General features: G+C 39.1%; 1 protein-coding gene across 4 annotated transcripts in view; it reads left to right on the top strand.

Moving 5' to 3' along the window:
- The window catches only part of LOC126252788 (synaptic functional regulator FMR1), a 221,820-nt gene that overhangs the window by 64,926 nt on the left and 137,695 nt on the right, over nucleotides 1–19,199 (top strand). For all 4 annotated transcript variants that reach the window (XM_049953739.1, XM_049953746.1, XM_049953724.1 and 1 more), the window contains one exon: nucleotides 9,556–9,703. In XM_049953739.1, coding sequence (XP_049809696.1) covers nucleotides 9,556–9,703 — 148 coding nt within the window. The remainder of the gene's footprint in view (nucleotides 1–9,555; nucleotides 9,704–19,199) is intronic.

Below are 19,199 nucleotides of genomic sequence, written 5' to 3'. Positions count from 1 at the left end.
TTGCTGATGCCATCTCAGCACCAAAACATTGTTTGCATGCCCCAAGTTTAATTATTGTTTATCTTGTCTTACGCACCTTATACATGTGCATTTTATATTCAGAAGTTTGTTACGTAAAGGTTTATTTGACGAGGTAAGGACTAATTATATCTGCAGCAATGAGAAAATGAAAAAAAAGTCTCTCTAGGCTTGAATCTGTTAGATATTTGTAGAGATCATTTGAGAGAAAGTGCCTGTCAAGAACATTCAAGCATCTTAATTTGCTACCAGTGGAACAGTTGCATCAACAGTACATTTTAAATTTTAAGTTTCCAAATAACTTTACAGCTATCTAAACAAGGCGTAATTAACCTTTTTCGCATACTGCCCACTTTTCTATGTCTTAGTAGTAAAATTTTCTAACTGCCCAAAAATGTCATGATGATGGTGATTTATAAAGTAGGAAAGTAACTTTACATTGTAACATTATAAGGCAGAGTTACAGCAAGTTAAAGCATATAACAACTGCTTTGTCAAAAATGTAATGAAAATGTTTTTAAAACCCCTATCATGTACGGTCCACCACAAAAGCTGGAATGCCCACTAGTGGATGATACGGACCACTGATTAGATATTCAAAAGTGAATATAAATAGTGTTGCCACATGGTAGCATTACTTTCATGTAGTGAACTGAGAAAATGTCCCAAAATGAACTTAGCATAACCATGTGGAAATTAATGCAAGTGTTCATTTGGCACATTACTTCTACTACAGCTATGTCTACATCTATACTTCGTAGACCACTGTGGAGTGCACAACAGGGGTTGGTCCCATTGTACCAATTATTTGAACTTTCTCTTATTCCATTCAAATATGGAGTGTGGAGAAAAATTATTGTTTAAATATGTTTGTGTTTGTTCACTGTATTTAATGCAATTTTGTCCACATGATCCCAATGGAAGCAATGGGAAGGGGGTTGTCATGTATTCATCATTTAAAGCTGATTCTGAAACTTTGTGAGTAGACTTTCTCAGGGTCGTTCCTGTTTATCCTCAAGTGTCTGTCTGTCAGTTCTCTTTTTGCAGCACCTTCGTGACACACTCACGTAGGTCAAATCTGTGTTCATTTGTGACATTCAATAACCCTTGTTGATCCTATATGGTAAACATCCCACACACTTAGGCGATGTTCTAGGATGTGTTATGCGAGTGATGTGTAAGCAGTCTCCTTAATAGACTGGTGGCCTTTTTGTGGTATTCTACCAATAAACCAAAGTTTACTGTCTGCTTTATCTGTGATTTAAGCCTATGTGATTGCAATGTATGATTTCCCTACAGAGCGTTAAACCCAGGTATGTCAGAATTGAAAAATTACAGCTGTGACTCATTGTATTTTGGTTTGTGAAGTGAAGTGCACAGTTTTAAATTTCTGAACACTCAAAGCAAGTGCCAATCTTTGCACAACGTTGAAATCTTACCAGGATCTGGACTGACTGACTGACTGGCTGACTGACTGACTGTGCAGTTTCTTTCAGGCAGTACTCCATTATAGATAACTGCATCATCTGCAAATAGTCTATAGTTACTATTTTCTGTGAAGTCATTGTTGCACAACGTGAACAGTAATGGTCCCAACACACTTCTCTGGGGCATGCCCAAAGTGTCTTTTACATTTGTCAACAGTTCCCCATCCTAGATAACTTGCTTTGTTATGTTCAGCAAGACTTGTCTTTCTGCACACTATGTATATAATTTGTTCTTGTAAACTGTTAGCAATCTTTTGTGATTGTCAAAATTGACATACTGTTAATGGAGATTTCGTAGTTACCGTGTAAAATTTCCTTGTAACACTTCAAAACTGCATTTAAAAGTCTAGCTGCTTTATTCCATTGTTGAAAGAAAGTATTCTTTCATGGGATATTAGTTATGAGACTCTGTTAATGTTCGTTGTTTTTAGGGATAGGCCAACTCTTTCATATTTGGGAACTACAGTCCTTCATAGGACCAGTTTGTTTTTACGTATTATTTTCGTATTTGCTTGTAATTTTGCAATAGTATGTGGATTTAGAAAAATCCAAATGCTAGGAACAATATTTTATTCACACCAAACTCAAAGGAGATTAGAAGTTTCAGAAATTTGAAATGTGAAAGAACTGTTTACTTGAGCAGATGCATATGTGTTTAGAATGGATTCTGAGACAGTCGGACTGCCTTCGTAGTTGTTTGAATCTCTTCAGTGGGAAAGTTAATCACTTAAATTGCTTTCAGAGTGTCTCGGAACCTGAAGAACAGAAATGTTTCTGAGAACTGTTTGATAAATTCCACAACTTTGATAAAAATAAAATTGTAAATAGTAGTTCATGGGACATACATACATACATACATACACACACATACACATACATACACACACACACACACACACATACATACATACATACATACAAACTTACATTGCTTTTGTTAAATATTATTTGTGAAAGTTTTTGTACCACAAACCTTTTTTTTTTTCCTCAGACAGTTTGTCATGCTTTTGTAAATGTTCTTTCTGCAGGCACTGAACTTGTAGGTATACAATTTTTTTATACCTGTGGCTCAGTGTTCCTTGGCTAACAATATCTGACACATTATATTCTTGTCAGGTCTGCAGCAGGATCATCCAATCATCTAGACAGTAGAGAGCAACATTTTTAAATGTAGAAATCCATTTTTAATTTTTTGAAAATCAGAATGATCAGTTTCGTGTATTGATATAGTATTCTCCGTGCTCTCGTCTTTAGTTACCTCACCAGAGTGCAGAGTGAAGTGACATTCTGAGATTTCCCAACTGCTGTGGTGTCAGTTTAAGTTCATGGTTTCTAAAAACAACTAAAGTGGAAATTATAGGCACCCTCATCAAGATAAGATGAAGGGTATAAGATGAACATCAACAAAAGCAAAACAAGGATAATGGAATGTAGTCGAATTAAGTCGGGTGATTCTGAGGGAAGTAGATTAGGAAATCAGACACTTAAAGTAGTAAAGGAGTTTTGCTATTTGGGGAGCAAAATAACTGATGATGGTCAAAGTAGAGAAGATATAAAATGTAGACTAGCAATGGCAAGGAAAGCGTTTCTGAAGAAGAGAAATTTGTTAATGTAGGGTATTGATTTAAGTGTCAGGAAGTTGTTTCTGAAAGTATTTTTATGGAGTGTAGCCATGTATGGAAGTGAAACGTGGACAATAAATAGTTGGCTGTTCACTTTTTTGTTACTGAATACTGCAAATAATTCAGTCCAAACATCTATGGTAACAGAAAACTTGTTTTCTGCTATAGTTCATTAAAATGGTGGCACTTTTCTCACTAGTACTGTCATACACTTCCATCATAGGGCATCACTAGATTAGAAATATAGCAACACATTAAGAAGTAATAAATATCTTTTACTAATAATGAGAACAAACAATTTATTTAACTTTGATGCATGGCACGTCATGTCCTGTGCCTAATACAATATAATTGTAAATATCTTTGCTGTCTCTTGGTAGTCTATGATGCTGTCTGTAAGAGTGAAAGTAATTATACAGACACTTATGATTGAGAGAGGAAATGTTATCACTTGTTGGAATGGCTGGTCTGCAGGCTGGCTGGGCACTGAACAGTTTTCTGATTGTGGGATCAGAACTGAGAGCGTGCCCATTGTGTATCATCTTTCCTGCCTGTTGAGTCATGTCCATCTCCACCATTACTAGATGGAAGCAAAGTAGTCCCCTGTTGACAGTGCACACTCAGTGGCTGGCGGCGCTATTAGCGGACAAATAAGACGTGCTGATGTATATGATGCAGAAGCAGAAAGTGATTCTGTTTTGTAATGAGCATGGGGAGGTTGCTGCCATGCCCATCTGATTGCAGCTTCTCATACTACTCATTCTTTATATCTTGAGCTGTCCCTACGATAATTTCTAATTTTCATTTAAAAATTAAACTAAACACCACTATCGAGCCAGTGTAGATATAGGCAAATTCATTTGTGCCCGCTTCATATTGCGCAAACAAATGAACTTAAAGATATTTAACATGGAATTTACTGAATTGGATATATTAACATGGAATTTAAATTTTTCAACTGGCAGTGGGGTTATGTGTGTGTCTCCACAATTAAATTGATAGTGTCAGCATAGCAAGAGATGTAAAAGGATTCACTAATTTTGAATGCATCAAAGACATTTGCTGCATTTCTAGTGTCGATTGCCAATATTTTCACTAGTTCTGATGGCCACTTCTTTCTAAGAAGTCCGATACATTTTCAGCATTGTGCCATTGCGAAAATTCTGTGCAATATTTGCATTTCCCTTGACAAACCTCTTTTATGATAGAGGCACCACACTTTACTGCCAGATTCACATTAACATTTCATTATTAATGGGCCTTTGAGTTATATTAGAATAGTTTTCATTGGTATAAGTATTATGCAAATAACAAAACAGTTCAAAATTGTACAGTTGTCAATCAATTTCAAAAGTTACTCAGAAATCAAAAAGGTCAGGAGAAATACGAAAATTGCATCCCTTTTCATAAACATTGCAATACTAAAACTTCAAAGTGTAATAATGTCAGTTAACTTAAAAAGTAGTGCTTAAATCGCAGCTACCATCTGTAACGCGTCTTATTGCATATGTTTGCACCATGCACATCAAGGTGCACATAGGCAATTTTGTTCAAATTTTTGTTAGCTTAGGTTTGGTGAAGATACTGAGCCAGTGTAGTGTTCCTTATGGGTGACAAAGCAGTGAAGTATTACGTTAACAAAGTAATAAGCATATAAATATTTCTAAGTGGAGTCAGAAGCAGAAATTTATGAAGTAATTTGACAGCAGATTCAACCTTCAGTTATCCCATTTCATGTTGAGTGAAAAAATACAAGAAACTCTACACTTAAGTCATGCACAAGATACAAATATACACTTGACACTTCATTAGGAGGCCAGAAAAATGCAGTGGCAAACAAGCCTCCACTTTGATCTTATGTAGAGGGCAGAGTGGTAGCGTGATGTTCTCCTTCCTGCAGCTTTCTGTTGTCCATTGAGGCAGGTATATTTTGTGCCCTGGTCATACATCGGTATCTCACAGTAACCAGAAATTGCATGAAACTATCCTTCAGGTCTTTTGTTGAAGACATCTTGAAAGAATAGGTAATATCTCTCTCTCTCTCTCTCTCTCTCTCTCTCTCTCTCTCTCTCTCTCTCTCTCTCTCTCTCTGTGTGTGTGTGTGTGTGTGTGTGTGTGTGTGTGTGTGTGTGTGTGTGTGTGTAACCCCTGATTCAACTCATAAAATATTAAAAATAACATGTTCTTAAAATTTTTATTACTAGAGCATTTTTCAGAAAAGCTGGAACCTTAATAGTAAACTCATTTGGTAGAATAAGTATCCAATGTTGTAAAAAGTAAATAAATAAAATAAAATAATTTAAAGGCCAATCATTATGACAGTATGTGTGAGACTTTGAAATGCTAGAAACTGATCAAAAATGTAACCAAGGAACATTTTTATCACTCTCTGTAATACACTGAATGTTCAGAAATTTGTTCTGAAGTAAGCATTAGTATATACAGGTTGGGTAAAATAAAAATGGCCCAGAAAGTACGTAGAAAAAATTGTACCCAGAAAATCACATTTATGCCAGTATGTAAGATGTTTCTAGCATTTTAAAAGGCAACACACTTAAACAGACAAAACTTAAAGATTTGTTTTCATCTTTATGTTAGTTCTGTGGTAGATTAAAAATTTTACAGTCTTGATGGTAGAAAGTATTTACTATTGTACAAAACAAGTGAGTGAATTCATGAGTCAATTTTACATGTAATTAGCTTTTGCACGGTAAGGTCTAACATTTTGGCATGCAGAAAAGTATTGCAATCATAACAATACTGGTTTGTTTCTTTCCTGCTTGCTCTTCTAATAGATTGTTTTGTCTTGGCGGAACCAATCTTTCAGACCCCTGTTGAATGCTGTTTATTCTCAGTTGCAGGAATATCAGGAAAGTGTTATCTCCAAGCCCAATAGTTGCACTATGAACTACAAACAATTTCTTGAGCCAGAGTTTCACCTTTCGGGAAGAGTGCTTCACCAAATATCTTCAGACTGTTCCTACTCAGATTTCTCCCTCTAATCCAGAATCATTCAGTTTTTCCTTTGGTTTCCAGAATATCGTATTTACTCAAAAATATGTGTAGTAGAATTACAGAAAACATCAAAGCCTAATGAGTACTCATAAAACTTGAAATGCAAGCACACAGAGGCCCAATCAGTAAAGACAACAGTTCTTCAGTTCACTACATCTTCTATTGAAGTAGTTCTATAAACTGAAACCTGTCAAATGACAGGTAGGGCGACATCCATACGTTGTCCTCAACCAAAATCAATCCAATTTTAGAGCAAAAGGTGCCTTGCATGTCATGAAACATTGTGGTCAAAATTTTACCACTCTTCCATTGTGTGAGTGCTACTCGAGTACACTTGATCCTTGAATTTAGCCCACTGTTAAAAACCATAGGGGAAGACATGAGAGGTGGCCAGGAGATTGCACTCCCTCTGCTGATTGCCCTCTCCTCACTGAACACTTTATGCACTCATGAAGTGGTGTGTGTGGTGTTGCCGCCATTTTGCTGAAAATTTTCGCACAGTTGTTCATCCTTTGTGATTTGACCCACATACAGATTTCAGTTCCTGGACATAGCAGTTGGCATTAACAGTTAGGTGAAAGAATTATGTTATGATGTGGGCACCAAACTTTGTGCATAATCAAACATCAATCTTGAGATTATGCACCAAGTCTTGAAGTGCTGATGAGGATTTCAGATGTGTAATGGTCTATGATCTGTGAGAGTTCATATACCCTGATGTTCTGAATCTTAAATAATAGTAAAACTAGTATCCAAAATGAGAATGAGATTTTCACTCAGCAGTGGAGAATGTGCTGATGTGAAACTTCCTAGCAGATTAAAAACTGTGTGCCAGACTGAGACTCTACCAACTGAGCTACCCAAGCACGACTCGCAGCCCTTCCTCACAGGTTCAATTCTGCCAGTATCTTGTCACCTACCTCTAGTATCCAAAAATCGTGATTCCACTTTAATCAGACTTCTCACTCACTAAAATCTAATGAAACAGCGAAATGCGTCGAACAAAGCATGCAGGAGATGCGCAACTGCTGCATACCTATGACAGCAACTCATTGGTGAATTGATATTGTGGTTCCATCATTTTCTGGGATGGCAAGTTCTCTGGTTCATAAACATGGTTTGGTTTAAAAGGACATCCACAACAAGGTTTCATGGTAGAATCAGATAATTAACTGCTTCAGTTTTAAGTAGTTTCATTGGTTCAAACAAGAAACATGCAACACATAGCCGCCAACACTGAACACCAGGCTGTGGGCAGATGACAGCTGCATGTGAAGCCTAGATACAAAGTGGATTTTGAACCAATAAAACTATTTACAACTGAAGTGGGGGGTCTTCTCATTGTAAGTCTTATAAATATTTTCAGACCTGGTTTTATTTTGCCCACCCTGTATAGTTGTGTAGGCGATAAACAAATTGTTACTCACAGTATTTCATTTCTTAATGTCTCAATCTGCTTGCCAAGTAGTGTATAATGACAAGAAAGTGGGGTACAGAATTCAGTTGGATGTTAGACAAGTAATTCAGGCAGAAAGATTCATTTTAATGTACCAATTTCGTATACAACTAATGAAGATATTTCCAGTAAAGTTAATGGAAATTCCAGGAAAGAAAAACAGCATTTCTGAATTGCGCAGGTTGTAACTCTCCCTGCAACATATCCTTCATTACCATAACCCCCTGGCCTCATCCTTTGCTAGTCCTTGTCCTCCACCTGCCTATTCCCTTTCCTGCACCCACTCCAGTATGACACATGCTTCACATGCTTAGTATTCTGGCAACAGTCTACGTAGTCCCCCCGCTCCCGTGTGTGCACTATTAGAGTTTTGCCAAAAAGTTACTTCAGGCTTGCAAAAGTCAATTTTTTTTCCATTACGACAAAATAGATATTTTTAATCGGTACAAGTTTTATAATTTTCATGAAGGTATATTTGAAAACTAAATAAAACTTTTTCAGTTCTCATGAACCACACTGAATTTTATTAAATACTAGCTACAACTAGTCAATTCAATATTTAAATGTAAAAACATTGTGCACAGTAACTCTAGTGCAAACAGCCATCTTTTTTGTATTAGCAGTTGTGTGTAGTGTCAGTGCCAGTGCAAACGATTGTCAGCCGCAACCCCACACATTACCAACTCATCCCGTCCTCCTTCTTAACTTCGGTCAATAGTCCGCTATAAACTGCCACAATGAAAGAATTATTGTTCAGAGGTGATTTACCAGTAGAATGCATTAGGCTGTGTTCATAATTCCATCCTGAAACATTTGAAATTATTTGTGAAAACCACTTGCATGACAAGATTGCTACATAAATGACACACAGTTTCTTATCCTTAACAGTAGCTATACAAAGAAAAAGTGTCTAATCTCCATTGCCATTTATGAATGGTATACTCTGTTGCAGAAGTGTGAGCAATTCTGATTGTACCTCATTACCATTGCTACCTTTCTTTTCGTAGGAAAACATGGAAACATTAGGGACTATCTCATGAACCAGTTCTTTTTTTGTTTTTGGTTTTTAGTGCCAGTTCATTTTCATCCACATATTGTATGTAATTAAGCACGGCCACATAGCGTTGTATTTCACATGCACATTTTGTGAAAAACCATGTTATATGAATAACCTGTAAGACTATAAAATGAAATAGAAAGAGTACGTAAAAAAGTAAATTAGTGCTATATTTATTTGCCACTTTTATAACTCCAATTTGAATGTTTTACGCCTTGGACAAAATTGGTTATCTTAAAGAGTTATTTTCTGTCTCACATTAACTTCTACAGTGTTTTGAGGCATGTACATAAATGACTGCTTCTTTTTGAGCACATGTGGTTAATAAAGGTTAGATTCTGTCAAATTTTAAGTTGAATTGAAAATATCAGTTTGTTTCTGCTGCAATCATGTAGTCTGCATGGCAGGTGTAGTATCTTCTTTTTAGTTGAATGCTACTATTAGAAAAACTTACTTTGTGACTTTCAGGGTGATGTATCGTGAGAAAACGAAGCAAGTTCCTCCCTGCAAGATATTCCTGTGGGAAAAGTGTGTGTTAGTGGGGTCTGCCTATGGTGCTGTTAATAGTTGAAATACATCAGAAACATAGAATACATTTATTGAATTGACGCGTAGGGGAATGGGGATGTTGCTAAACAAAACGGTGTTTTCTTTAAAGAACTGAATCAATTGGCTTCTGTGATTGTCCAGAGGTTGCTCAAGTCGAAAGTTCATTGAAAATACTTGAAAAAAAGCATAGTTAATTCAATATACACTACCATTTATGCTTGAACAGTAGTCCTGTTCTACACGGGTGATCGTAGATACACCATTTGCTCAAGGTCTTCAAAGAAAAATCATACAGATAATATTTATTATAGCTTGCGAAACTCTATTTGTTCTTCTTTCTCTTTTTTTCAGGTACACAGATGAATTCAGTGTGCGGGAGGATTTGATGGGCTTAGCAATTGGTGCACATGGGGCTAATATTCAGCAGGCACGGAAAGTTGAAGGCATAACGAATATTGAACTTGAAGAAAATTCCTGTACGTTCAAAATACATGGCGAGGTAAGTGATTTTACTTTGTTCAAAAAAGGTATGCTTTTACAGTCAGTGTGTTGTATTTAACTTTGAAAGGAACTGTGTTCACTTAGCCATAAAAGTGCCTAAAGTGTTTGGTTGTGTCACTTAGTTCTCTACGTGAAGTCATTCAGTGAGTGATAGTTTGTGTGCACAATTAAGATTTCTGTATTTTATTTAGTGTGTAAGTGTTGCATGGAGCCATACAGCAATAATATTTTGTATATGGAACGTGTAACTATAAAACAATGGAAAAGCCAAGATGGAATGTAAGAGCAGTATGAAAAAGGTAATTGCTACTCACCATACAATGATGAGTTGCAACTATCCTTCTCCTAATATTTTTACTTATTATTATTATTATTACAAAAATTTATCTGTGCAACTTGCCAGTATAATCCTTGAAAGGATATTGGATGTACATTTTCAACACGCGCATAGTATTGTCACTAACATTAAAAAATTCTACTGTCAGTATTATATACACAAACTAAACAGTAATGATGGAAATTGCAGGGCAGGAAAGTACATAAACATTACGAAACAAACTGTCCACCAATAGTGCAATTATTTCAAAGTTATGGGCATCAAAACTGCACTACAGTATGCATGTCAGGCTTAGACTTTATACAGATCTGGTAACGAAAGTTTAGGTAGGATTTTAATATTTTAGGAGTAAAGAAGACTCACTCACTGCATAGTAGAAGCCTTGAGCTGACAGGCACACAAAAAAGAAAGAATCTTTCAACAAGTTAGATGTGTGTGGTTTTTCTAGCAGGATTGTCTGAAGATGAAAGCTAGCAAAGGGAGGGGGTGTGTTCATTGTATTTGAGAAAAATATTGTCTATACTGAAGTCAAATTTGACAAGTTAATTGTTGGATGTTTTTACGGGTCACCTGATTTCACTGTGATGGTTTTATGATGACAGAAATTCTACAGTTGGTTGTGCAGAAATACTCAGATCATGCAATATGAGTTGGAGGCAACTTCAACCTACTATGTACAGACTGGGACGGCTATAGATCCATTGCAGGACTTACAGCAAACGGTCTAGTGAAGTTCTTTAGAACACATTTTCTGAAAACTGTGTTGAGGAATTAGACAGCCGACATGCAATGGAATTATCTTGGACCTCATAGCTACAAACAGGCCAGACCTAATAATAATAATCATCATCATCAGTATAGAGACAGGGAGTACTGACCACTATATCATTTAGTTCCAGTATTATGAATGTAGAGGAATTGTGGCTGATGTTTAAATGTATTGTAAATCATGCTTTGGAGAGGTATGTGCAGAGGAAGTGGATTAAGGAAGGAAAAGACCTGCCATGGTTTAGCAGCAAAACTTGAAAAATGCTGAAAAGCAATGGCTGTTGTATTCTATGTTCAAAAGGTTTTGAAGGTCCTGGTTTTTTCTGCACACTTCTAGTATCGCAGGCGCGATGTTGAATTGTTTCCTGAACGCACGCTACGTTCTGATGACCGAATGTCCATTCGAAAAGTAGGCCGCAGTGGTAAATGTGTGCTCCTCTCTTGTCTACAGCATGATCGATACTAAACTAACCTTTAAAAAAAATCTCACTTTCGATTGCACTGAAACTCACGCGACAATGAGTAACAGCCGCTGCGTGCCGTACCTTCGAAATAAGGAAGTTTCCGTGCCGCACTGTGTAAACTGTGTGCGCGTGTGTTCTCAATGAAGCGTTGTTGAGCGAAGACTCGCTTTGTGACAGTCTTTTTGTTGTGCGTATCAGTGGCTTGGCATCTCTGCTATGTGGTGAGTAGCAACTATCCTTTTCATAATATTGTTACATTCCATCCTGGATGTTCCAGTGTTAAATTCAGTATCTCAGGAATTTCCTTATATCACTGTCCCACTGTTCCCATGTTCTAAGTGTGTGCAGTTAGCCAGTACAGTAAAACTTCAAATACTAATTCTAAATTTTTAAAAATTATTAATTTTAAATTCAACCTGCGTTTGGCTCAAGGGTCACAAGCACAATACCTTCTAGGAATTAATTAGGGCAAAATGTAGTATTACAGGATACTCATCCCAATGACTCACCCACTAGTACCAAGGTCATGCGGGTTAAGAGCTAAAATTAACATTAAACTGATTCCCTGAATTGAAATCACATTATTAATTATTCAGAATTCAGGCAGATCAATGTTTTTTCTTAACCAGATCAGTGTATGGATATAAATGGTGAGTTTAATCAATCATTCCAGAAAATTTTATGTTGACTGGTATCTAAGAAATATACGTAAGTATCTAGTGATATAACTATCGCTCTCTTGACAAGGATTGTGATTATTCACTGGTCTACACGTAATGAAAAATCAGCTACTCATAATCTTTAGAATGAAGTCTTTCACGTAGCATCTATTTTTGGATCAGCTCCACATCATAGATACATATAAATAATCCACACAGGTTGGAAAACAGTGACACATCTACACTTATCTAATTTCCATAGTGATACATTTGTCACATTAACTACCCTTCAGTCTAGTGGTCACATTTCTTTGTCCTTGTGGGGGTGAAGTCTCTTTTTTTCTTTGTCCTTGTGGGGGTGAAGTCTCTTTTTTTCTTTGTCCTTGTGGGGGTGAAGTCTCTTTTTTTTTTTTTTGTCCTTGGGGGGTGGGGGGTGTAGTCTCTTGAGTAGCTATCTGTATAAGCACCTTAATTAGGCATGTGTAACATTTTGAAAAGTTCCTCATAAAATAGTTCCCACTTGTTCCTTTTAGGAAGCAATGATGATTCAGGTGCTTTTTTTTTTTTTTTTTTTTTTTTTTTTTTTTTTTTTTTTTTTTTTTTTTTTTTTTTAAACAAAAGGTAATACCTTTATCTCAACCCCAGCTTTGAGTCTTCTCATTTTTACAGTTGTAATGTCCCTTTCTTTGATTACCTTTCTTGTCAAGGTGACCATTGCTTCACAGATTTGTTGTTCCCCAGTGTATTCAATTGACATCATCTGCAGTTTATCCACCCACTCATTTCTTCCAGTTTTTTTTAACATCAGTTCGGAAGGAGTATGATTAGTTCAAGAATGGCTTAAACTATTGTGTATTTCCCTCTGGAGCAGCCGTTTAATGTCGTAGTCGGCAGCAGATTTCCTTGCCCATGTCACTGACTTAGACCATGACAGTATTTACAGTGGAGTGCAACATGAAGTGCTATACGTATCCTCATATCACTCCTGGTTTTTCTTTAAAGACCTAAGCATATTGTTGAAGTATGTTAAATAACTCAGCCTGTTATGCTTGTGAAAATGCATTTGATTCAGAGATGTTAAATTGGATTTTTTCATGTAGAGACAGAATGTATATTAGTGGTAGCAGTTTTCCTGATGGTATTTTCCGTGGACACTGTTGACTCAATAAATTTACTGTGACTGGAATGCAGTCACTTGTAAGATGGAACTTGCCCAAAGAACACTTGGCTATTGCCTCTGTTCCACATAAGGTCAAACCCCATAATGCAATACACAATCAGAATTGGATTGACTAGGAAGGTTTTTCCAATTGCTAAGTTTCCTAGCTTGACATTGAGATGTGTCTGCAGTCATACATTGAGTGATGGTCATTGTATGCTCCTATAATGTGACAGTTTGTTACCGGAATTGTTGGCAAATGGGCTCTGTCCGATGTTTATTTGAACAATGCTGCCGAAATGGCATTTACTGATATATCTAGAATTTCCCAATTTCAGCATGTACTGGGGATCATGACATGGACAAATTATTAAATTTTCAAGGATTAGGATCTTGTGCTGACTCCTTATATCCATTTTATCATTATTGAACCTTAAGATTTTGATTTTTTGGTCACGCCCATTGCTCTATCTGTTACCAACCCTCTGGGGCAGTAGGTAGTCACATTTAGTTTACTGAATATTGAGGTACAGCGCAGTTGTCATATATCACCTCTTTAATTACTGGGGCTAGATTTCTTGAATCAGTGTTGTTCAACAGAGCTTGGATGGCGTGTACAGGTACAGCTGCCCATGCAGCTTCAACACGATACCACAGTTCATCAAGAATAGTGACTGGCGTGTTGTGACGAGCCAGTTGCTCGGCCACCATTGACCAGACGTTTTCAATTGGTTAGAGCTCTGGAGAATGTGCTGGCCAGGGCAGCAGTCGGTCATGTTCTGTATCCAGAAAGGCCCGTACAGGACCTGCAACATGCAGTCGTGCATTATCCTGCTGAAATGTAGGGTTTTGCAGAGATCGAATGAAGGATAGAGCCACGGGTTGTAACACATCTGAAATGTTATGTCCACTGTTCAAAGTGCCTGAAATGTTATGTCCACTGTTCAAAGTGCCGTCAATGCGAACAAGAGGTGACAGGCGTGTAACCAATGTCACCCCTTACCATCACGCCGGGTGATACGCCAGTATGCCGATGACGAATACACGCTTCCAATGTGCGTTCACCGCAATGTCGCCAAACACGGATGCGACCATCATGATGCTGTAAACAGAACCTGGATTCATCCAAAAAATAATGTTTTGCTATTCGTGCACCCACGTTTGTCATTGCGTACACCATCGCAGGCCGTCCGTCTGTGATGCAGCGTCAAGGGTAACCACAACCATGATCTCAGAGCTGATGTTCCATGCTGCTGCAAACGTCGTCGAACTGTTCGTGTAGATGGTTGTTGTCTTGCAAACATCCCCATCTGTTGATGCAGGGATCGAGACGTGGCTGCACGATCCGTTACAGCCATGCGGATAAGATGCCTGTCATCTAGACTGCTAGTGATACGAGGCCGTTGGGATCCAGCACGGCGTTCCGTATTACCCTCCTGAACCCACTGATTCCATATTCTGCTAATAGTCGTTGGATCTCGACCAACGCGAGCAGCAATGTCGCGATACGAAAAAGCGCAATCGCGATAGGCTACAATCCGACCTTTATCAAAGTTGGAAACGTGATGGTACGCATTTCTCCTCCTTACACGAGGCATCGCAACGACGTTTCACCAGGCAATGCCGGTCAACTGCTGTTTGTGTATGAGAAAGCGGTTGGAAACCTTCCTCATGTCAGCACGTTGAAGGTGTTGCCACCAGCGCCAACCTTGTGTGAATGCTCTGAAAAGCTAATCATTTGCATATCACAGCATCTTCTTCCTGTCTGTTAAATTTTGCGTCTGTAGCATGTCATCTTCGTGGTGTAGAAATTTTAATGGCCAGTAGTGTATTTACACAGACTGTCTGAAATTGAACTGTGCAGGATAAAAGACCTCTATCCTTAATCTTTCTTGAACTCTGCTGCACCAGTATTTTGCCAAAAATGCTGCTTCAAATTTTCGATATGTGGTACAAAACTCAGCAGCCTTAAGACCATAGAGCTGCATCCATGTGACACCCTGCAGGTCCGGGGTTTAGAATAGGCCCGAGGTATTCCTGCCAGTCGTAAGAGGCGACTAAAAGGAGTTTCTCTCATTTCAGCCTTTATGTGATGGTCCTCTGTAGGGTTTGACCTCCGTTTTCCAAAATTTTCCTAAAGAGTAAGCTTTACATGGTGCTTCGTGTCCACATGCTGAGACTTCTCGCATCCTTCATAAACGTGGATCTGCATTTCTGCTCATTCTCCAGCTGTTGGACGAGGTCACCCACCCTTCCATCAACTGTGCAGTATCGTTTTCTACGCTGACGATGATAATGAACTTGTTTGCTTGGTTGCACCTGATATCCAGCTCGGTAGCCAGTCCATTGCAGTGGTGCCGCCATGTACCCTGTTGGTTGTAGCCCCCTGACCACACAGGGATCGCTCTGCTGATGCCTGCGCCGTTAACTCCCCACGTATGCCAAGGGGTAGATGCCCGTCTCCCTGGGGAATCGTGACTCCCGGCAATGGCCATCCTGCCAGGTGGCCTTTGCTGCGGCTATGTGGCACCCGTTGGGAGGGCCCCTTTTCGAAGTGGGTGACATCAGGGCGGATGACACGTGATGAAGCGTAGTACATCCTCTCTTGCTGGTGGTCAAACACCAGCAGTTTCTAAGCATTCACAGGCTCAATTCAACTCACAGAAGTACGACCTCAAATCGTTCCCCTCCCTGGTCACACCATGGGAGGAATGTCATACTAAGGATGGCAGCAGCTCTTACTCACCCCGGTACCTTGTACATTCGAGAGCTGATGGGGATTCTTTAATGACAAGAAGCTTCGGTTTTTTGTTGAGCATTTAGAGGACAAGTTTGGGGAGGTGGAGGGCTTTTCCAAAATGAGATCTGGGTCAGTCTTGATCAAAACAGCATCCTCTGCCCAGTCACAGGCATTACTTGACTGTGACAAGCTGGGAAATGTTTTTGTAATCATCACACCCCATAAGAGCTTAAATATGGTACAGAGTATCATATTTCACAGGGACCTTCTTTTGCAGTCTAACGATGAGCTGAGCGCCAATTCAGAGCTGCGAAGTGTACATTTTGTTCATAGTGTCCACCGGGCTCCAAGGAATAATCAGGTTGCCACCGGTGCCTTCTTCTGGGCCTTCAAGGGTGGTACATTACTCGAGAATGTCAAGGTGATGGTCTACCTCTGTGATGTCAAGCCCTATATCCCTCCCCCAGTGTGGTGCTTTAAATGCTGGAACGAGCGTCACATATAAAGATTGTGGACACCCATTACATCCCAATACTCCATGTGCCCCTTCTCCCATCTGTGTCAACTGCAGACTACAAGATTCTCTAGAAAGAAAGGAAAATCATGGAGTAAAAGACTCTGGGCGGACTGACTGACCTACACTGAGGCTAAGAGGAAATTTGAACTCCTACATCTTGTATGTAAAACATCGTCTTACACTGCTGCTACAACAGTTGTAGCCCCATCACCTCTGCCAACCCCATTCACCTCACAGAGCTGGAAGACTGCACCTGCCCTCTTGATGGTGGGGGGCCCTTCCCTCCCTGTCGTGCCTACACCACCTACTTCGGGAACACCCCCCCCCCCCCCCCCCCCCAAACCATTGCGCTAGGAAGGGGTCCCTTGGATCACTCATTCCCAGTTTTCTGCTAATGGGAAAGATGACACTCGCCAGTGGCTGTCAAGCCCAAAAGCAGCTGGTTGTAGGGCTTCACATTCATCCTCAGTCCCGGAGACACTCTCTCTCTCTCTCTCTCTCTCTCTCTCTCTCTCTCGCTCTCTCTCTCTCTCCCCCTCCCCCTCTCCCCCCCTCTCCCCCCCTCTCCCCCCCTCTCTCCCCCTCTCCCCCCCTCCCTCCCCCTCCCTCCCCCTCCCTCCCCCTCCTGCCCCCCTCCTCCTTCCTCCTCCTTTTTTTCCTCCCTCAGTACTCTCTTGAAACCCTATACAGAATGTTTTTCTTTTCTTTGCAGCTCTCTCCCTTTCTCTTATCATCCACAAGGTTGTTTCTTTCAACTTTGCTTGCCACAGGTTCTTCCACAATTTTTTTCTGCTACTTCCACCATCAGTGTTTTGAAACTTCCTGATTTCTCTTCTGACTTCATTTCATCCATTGATATGCTACTCATTACTTTTTTAAATTCTTCTTTGTGTTTCTTTTCTTTCAACTTTCACATTATCCGTGTTTCTTGTCTTTTATTCCCCATTTCCTCTTTAATCTCTGTCGCTGATTAAATCTCTGTTGCTGTTCTTTTTGTATACTGGTCACATATTATGGAGTCTACCACAGATTCTCGACAAATCATGGCTCTACCATGTTACCTTATGACCAGGTGTTGCTACTGCTAGTCCATTCCTTTTACAGAAGTCATTACAATTGTCTTGTCCACGTATCCATTTAGCGTGCTCATTATTGTGCTCTTCTGTCATGTTACATGTCTCCACATTTCCTCTTCAAAGTCCTGCTCCTCTTTAGGAGAACATCCAACTTGTGGTGTATATACTCCTAGAATTTCCAAACAATCTTCTCCACTATCACTCTGACCATCTTCCTGTCACTTACTCCCTTCACCACCTCTTTAAACCCTCATCTGTGGATCTCTACCAGAAATTGGGCAAACCTGTGACTATTTGTGCCACTTTTCTTTGGATGTACTAAATATCTGCGAACAATATTCTAAAATGTAGTCTTTAAAAGTATACATAAGCAATCTCGTCTCTGTAGACTGATAGCATTTCCATAGTATTCTACCAAAAATCCAAAGTCTGGCGTTTGCAACAATATTCTGAAGAGAATAGGTTGCTACTCGCCATATAGAAGAAAAGTTGAGTCACAGACAGGCATAACGAAAAGACTGCTAAACATCTAAGCTTTAAGCGAAAAGGCCTTGTCCTGAATTAGAAAACATGCATGCAGGAGCCTGCGACAGCTTTCTCTAGGTGCTGAAGCCAGATGAAATATCAGAGAAAGCTATTTTCGAAACACATGCTGGTTGGTGTGGATGGGAGGTCATTCTGTTAAAAGGTACCTCATTGTGTTTTAACTAAGAGCATCTACTAGACCTGATGGATGTAAATGGTATTGGGCAGTAATTGCTACCCACCTTGAAGATGGGTGTGACCTGTATTTTGTTTGTCACTGAACATAGTTTTGTATTCATGCAGTCTATTGTAGTTTGTTAAAATGGGAGCTTACTCTGCTCAGTATATTGGGTTTTAGCCATCTTTCTGGCATTCCTGCGGCCTTGCTTAATCCTCATGATTTCAGTTATTTCTCAACACTACTGACACTAATATTTGTGTTAGTCATCCTTGCAGTGGTGACTGAATTAAACTGGAGTTGTATTTCTGCATCTTCCTTTGCAGAGGGACATTTGTAAACTGAATTATGGGTTTCTGCTGTTGCTTTGCTAGCCTCAGTTTCAGTTCCTGTGCTAACAAGAGTGGCTGTACACTAACTTAAGTGCCACTGGCAACCTAAAAATGTATGACTAATTTCCTTAATATTTATGAGAGATCTTTTGATAAGATTCCACTAGGTGCTCATTGAAGGTTTCACATTCTCCCCTTTTGACAGCCGTATATGTTTGTTGTATCTCTATATCTGTAGACCACAGTACTTTCACACCTAGTTATGCAGTAGCCTCTCTCCCGAAGTTTCTTTACAGAGACTGTGTGCTATAGTGTGTCCCTCATATGATGAGCCGTTCTTCTGTGTACACATCTACTTAGTGCATGTTTAACTAGTCTTATTGCACTACATGCTCCTACACTGAAGTAAATGTTTCAAGCTTCCCTCTGAGATGTGATATGCCACTTTAACTTTCTGGACATGTAAATCAATCTCCTTGTTATAGTTGCTCTGTTTACTTCAAAAAGCATTGTTGTTACAGTTGTCACTGATACCAGTTTCAATGTGGACAATCCTTAAAAAAGTCAGTTCTGTATGTTGCCATCAAGACAAAAGTTTTGGAAGTACTCATGATGAATGTATTAAATCAAAATAATTTTGAGGGAAAGCATGTAGTGTTTCAATGGATGTCGTCGCTATGCGCACCACTAACAACTGTAATTATCTCAATCAAGTCTTAGGTAATTTAAATCTCCTCCA

This window comes from Schistocerca nitens, chromosome 1 (genome assembly GCF_023898315.1).
Source record: "Schistocerca nitens isolate TAMUIC-IGC-003100 chromosome 1, iqSchNite1.1, whole genome shotgun sequence".
Lineage (NCBI taxonomy): Eukaryota > Metazoa > Arthropoda > Insecta > Orthoptera > Acrididae > Schistocerca > Schistocerca nitens.
This window is presented reverse-complemented; position numbering and strand designations above follow the sequence as displayed.